This window comes from Micropterus dolomieu, linkage group LG16, assembly GCF_021292245.1.
Source record: "Micropterus dolomieu isolate WLL.071019.BEF.003 ecotype Adirondacks linkage group LG16, ASM2129224v1, whole genome shotgun sequence".
NCBI classification, from domain to species: domain Eukaryota; kingdom Metazoa; phylum Chordata; class Actinopteri; order Centrarchiformes; family Centrarchidae; genus Micropterus; species Micropterus dolomieu.
This window is the reverse complement of record NC_060165.1, coordinates 15,057,125-15,061,901: the sequence shown is the minus strand read 5'-3', so window position 1 is coordinate 15,061,901 and position 4,777 is coordinate 15,057,125. Positions and strand designations below refer to the sequence as shown.

General features: G+C 42.9%; 2 protein-coding genes across 3 annotated transcripts in view; one reads left to right on the top strand and one right to left on the bottom strand.

Moving 5' to 3' along the window:
• The window catches only part of iqsec3a (IQ motif and Sec7 domain ArfGEF 3a), a 118,806-nt gene extending 114,077 nt beyond the window's left edge, over positions 1–4,729 (bottom strand). For both annotated transcript variants that reach the window (XM_046071633.1, XM_046071632.1), the window contains exon 1: positions 4,008–4,729. In XM_046071633.1, the coding sequence (XP_045927589.1) occupies positions 4,008–4,600 (593 nt within the window). In that variant the 5' untranslated portion in view covers positions 4,601–4,729. The remainder of the gene's footprint in view (positions 1–4,007) is intronic.
• st8sia1 (ST8 alpha-N-acetyl-neuraminide alpha-2,8-sialyltransferase 1) overlaps positions 1–4,777 on the top strand; it is a 62,563-nt gene that overhangs the window by 7,326 nt on the left and 50,460 nt on the right. The gene's annotated exons all lie outside the window — the stretch shown is intronic.

The following is a 4,777-nucleotide window of genomic DNA, read 5'->3' as shown; positions in this document are numbered from 1 at the left end:
AAAGTTCAACATTTTGGGAAATACGGTTTCTTGCTGATAGTTGAAAGTTGATAAAAAGATAGAATACGCCTACTAGTGTTGTAGTCAAGACCACCCAAACCGAGACCAAGTCAAGACCAAGACCAGAGATAATCGAGACCAAGACAAGACCAAGACTTTTAGGGGCTGAGACCAAGTCAAGACCAAGACCGAGGGAGGGAGGGACCAGTTCCCCACATCACATGACACACAATAACATGTGGAATGAGATCATAGGTACTTCTCAAATTCATCTGAAAGATCCACATTCCCATTAAAACACCCACATACAAACACTAAGGGCTGAAATCAACGTAAGCATCTTTATTCAACACTCCTTTTCCATGCCTACCATCGCGGGTAGGGTGACAGACGTTAACGGTAACAACACATTTTTAATTAGCGTTATTGGTTATTTATTTGAAATAATTTGAAGCAATAATTTTGCATCCAAGAAAAGTTAATACATCAGACAATGCAAAAGCAATTTATTCATATTCCCAAAGTTATGGTCTTGACTGGTCTTGAAATAAAATCCTGAGTCCTCAATGTCCGAGACAGAGACAAGACCGAGAACAAATGCGGTTGTGACGTGACGAGACCAAGACCATCAAAAAGTGGTCTTAAGACCGGTCTTGAGACCAAGACTGGTCTCAAATACTACAACACTAAGGCCTACTACTCTCATCTTGGTATGCTATATTTAAAGATACCGCTAGTAGCTAGGTTAACTAGCATAACACAAAGAATGGAAACTAGGAGAAACAGCTAGCCTGAATCTGTACAAAAAGCTAAGAATAAACAAGTCAAATTGCTGTTTTACAGGGTATTTGTGGGGGGTTTGTACAGATTAGGTTAAATTACACGGCTGCTAGCAGTAGCTTCATATTTACTGTAGGCTAACACAGATGAGAAGATCGATACAACACGGAACTATTTCATTCCCAAAATGTCAAACTTTTCCTTTAAGGTGTGAGAGGAAAAGGACAAGAACAAGGAAAGACACCTGCACCATACCGCTAACTCTCGCACACGACAGTTCAGTAACCAGAAGTCGCGTTCATAATTCACACAAGGTATCATGGGGCTTTAGGAATAATGTGCACCCTCTTTAGAAAGTTTGTGACATGTCCCTGTCATCCACCCGTTAACAGAAATGTATTACTTCTCCAGCAGCACTGACAGAACAGCCATATACCATCTTGTCTGAGCAGGATCAATGCAATAAGTGGAAAAACAATGCTGTTTCACGCCTGCTACCTTTCATGTATCACTGCTTTTACATAAAGGATAAGAAAATGTACAGTATGCAGTCTCTCGAGCTCTCTGCCGCTCTCTTGCATTGTTCATTCATTCTGCAAAACTGTCAGGTCGCATGGTTGGTAAATCACGAATGAACCCACTTATCGAATCCCCCTGACATTTATTTAGTAAAACTCTTATCATGTGGGTTTGTCCATGCCTGGGTGAATCCATGTCAAAGCAGTTGTGTTTTTTCTGGTACCCATGCTAATGTATACTATTCCTGACCTGCGCTCTTTAGGAATTATGTCTTAATGGCATGATAAATCAATCTGGATTAACAGCAAACAATGCAAATGCAGCTGAGTGGAACAGATGGGGTTGTGTGTGTCACTGTGTGCGTGGATGTGTCTCTGGCAAAGACAATTCATGTGACCTTGATCGTGGCAAGCAAATAGCAGTCAGCACAATGGACAGTTATGAAGCCCATACAGTGCAAATAAAAAGTAAAAGATTGCATGTTTTATTGTTTTCCAGCACTGAACCTAAGGGGATTTAATGTGGGGTTTTCAACGCTAATCACAAACGCAGTGTAGATGCCTCTCTGCATCTGTAATTCAAGGAGATCATGGAGAAAACCTGATGCAGTGTGTAGCAGGAAACCTGCGACTTTGGGGGAAGATTGTTTTTCCAGTTAGAGAATCAGACCAACCATAAAGCCAAAGCTACACACAAATGGCTTCAACACAAATAATTTGAATGTCCCGGAGTGGCCGAATCAGAGCGCATATGTCAATCTGTGGCTGGACTTGCAGTTTTGCAAAGAGGAATGGGGGGGGAATTGCAATGAGGAGGAAGTGCAAATTGAAGTATTTAGTATTTGAGATTTGATTCACTTTGAGATTAAAGGGTGTTTTTCTGTGTCAAAAAAGCCACATTAAATCTATTTTTATTCAATGCTGACAATGAAACATGAACACTTTCCCATCAGACGTCACCACTGCAAAAGTTTAACTAATACTAATAAAATTCAATACAGAGAGTAACTGAGGACATTTTATACAACTTCAAACGTTATCTTCACTTGATGGAATATGTGTATTGTGATCCGATGTACCACCTAGATTCTACTTTACATCAATATAAATATATAAGTGTCAGTAGGTCCTGATAGATAGATGCAGGATAAATTCTTATTCTATATACCACTTTATACTCTTTACAACTTTCCGGAAATTCCTTTAAGGCTGAAACTATTTATCAAGTAATGGGGCTGGGAAATGGCTTCAACGAGTAATTGATTATGAAAATAGTTGCTGATTCATGAGTCATTTGACAAACTGATTATTCACCTATTCATTTCAGGTCTTTTGTTTTCTGCAAAATGGGACTAAACAAACTGAATAACTGAATTTTCATGACATCAACTCTGTATGACACCAGAAACTTGAAGTATAGATTCAAACGTATCAAGGCTTAGTAACTCTGGGCTGAGGCTGAAAGGCTGTGGTTTATAGGCAACTGTTAAGTCTTTCTGTCTTTGCTTTTATTTCCTCCAGATATGCTCTTCCCAGTCTATGAGGAACGAGCTGTTAAAAGTCTGTACAATCAAACGTGATCATACAGTAGCTGTTTGTTTTTTTATTTGACAATGTGAAAATGCTGTCGCAAAGTCAGTGATATGCCTTCAGGAGAAGGCATTTTATTTGCTTTTAAAATGTGTGTCTACAATGTCACCACGCTCTCAGGGCACCTGTGAAATCGCTACCTCAGCTGAGCCTAAAAACAGATGCATTATAAAGAATACTCAGCTCATTCCACATTCAAAGTGTGGACGCACAGGAAAACAGAGCACTGCAACCTCACAGGGAAAAGGAAAGCAAATCTACAGGGACAAAGTTGAGCAAAATGTTGAGGGTATCATTTTGCCAAACTTCTGTTCCGTTACAAGTCACCCAAAAATACTTTATCTCCAGTGTTTAGTCCCACCCAGTAGTGACAGTCAAACCACCACTGTTAAAATGTGTGGGTCCTCAAAGTCAATATCCATTAAGCATGCAATATATTTAACAGGGCAACAACCGAGTGAATAATGTGAAAATTCAGGAGGAGCTTGAATTACCTGTCAGGGTATTAAGCCGCAGCTTGTCAAGGGAAGTTAATCAAAGGTAAATTACGTACAATCCAGCACAGGACTCATACAGTGTCTATCATCTGATTGTACATAATTTTTACTGGATTGCATATTTTTCTGTTTCTTTAATAGTTTCCCTCGAAAATGTTCCCACAATTTCAGCTGGGACCCTTACTTGGGCTATGGCATCAAATCTGGTGGCCGTTGAGGATGTCACATTGTTTTCTGGCCAGACACATATGCTATATTTAGACAAGGAAATTTGCCAGAGTGCACTGCAAAAATATCCATCTTATTAGGGTCACTGAATGTAATATTGAGTCTTCCATGTGTGTTTTATGAGGCAGGAGCAGAAGCCCAAACAGTGGGGTGAAAAATGTCACTTGTGTAGTTTCTAAGCTTTCAGTAAAAGGTCATGTAGAAAAAAGGCAAATGACCACATGGTTATGGAGATTTAACAAAAATCTAGTAGCTGATTTTCATCAAGCGCTGATTATAGGAAGGTTTTTTGTTTGTTTTATCTGAAAATGCAAATTCGAATGGTCGTCATAATTTACTGTAAAATGGAGATGTATTTTTTTTTTACAGCGCACACAGCACAAAAGCTACTTACTCCGCTTTCCTGGCCAATCCAACTGAGCGGCAGAGAGCGGTGGGAGTCTGCGGAACCAGGGTCTTGCAGCAGGGGCTCCTCTTGTTCTCCTCGGCGGGGTCCGGGCTGGCTTGGCTCGCTTTGGGTGACTGCGGCGAGGTGGGGACGAGCTGCAGCTGCTGCGGGTGGTGGGAGGACGGCGCAGGAGGGGTCGGATGATGCTGAGGCTGGGCTGATAGAGCGGGAATCTGCTGCTGATGTTGCTGCTGCTGCTGCTGCGGTGGCGGCGGCGGCGGCTGCTGCTGTGCCTGCTGGCCCAGGTGAACAGCAGCTTTGTTGCTCCCCGGGTGCTGATGGAGGTGAGCCGGCGCCTGGGGACTGGCGCTGCGGTGAGTCGGGTGATGGTGGTGGTGGTGATGCTGAGCGGGCTGCTGGACGTAGTGATGGGGGTCCCGCAACTGCCGGTTCTCTCCTATCAGGTCTTCCACCTTTCGCTCGAGTTCGTCGATGCGTTGGCGCTGCGTCTGGATCAGGCTTTGTTGGTTCTGGACGATAGTGGTGAGCTCCTTCAGGTAAAGAACGGCTTTCATTGGATTATCCAGCAGGCTCTCCATTACTGACTGTAGCTGTAGCCGTGTGCCTGGCTATGTTGACGTCTGCTCCAGCTGTTTCTAGCGCTGCGAACCGTCGATGAGGCCTCTGAACAGTGCGTAACCGGGATGCTCTGGCGGCCGTCTGACGCCTCTATGATCTGCTGGGGTTGGTTAGTCTCTCTCTCTCTCACTCTCTCA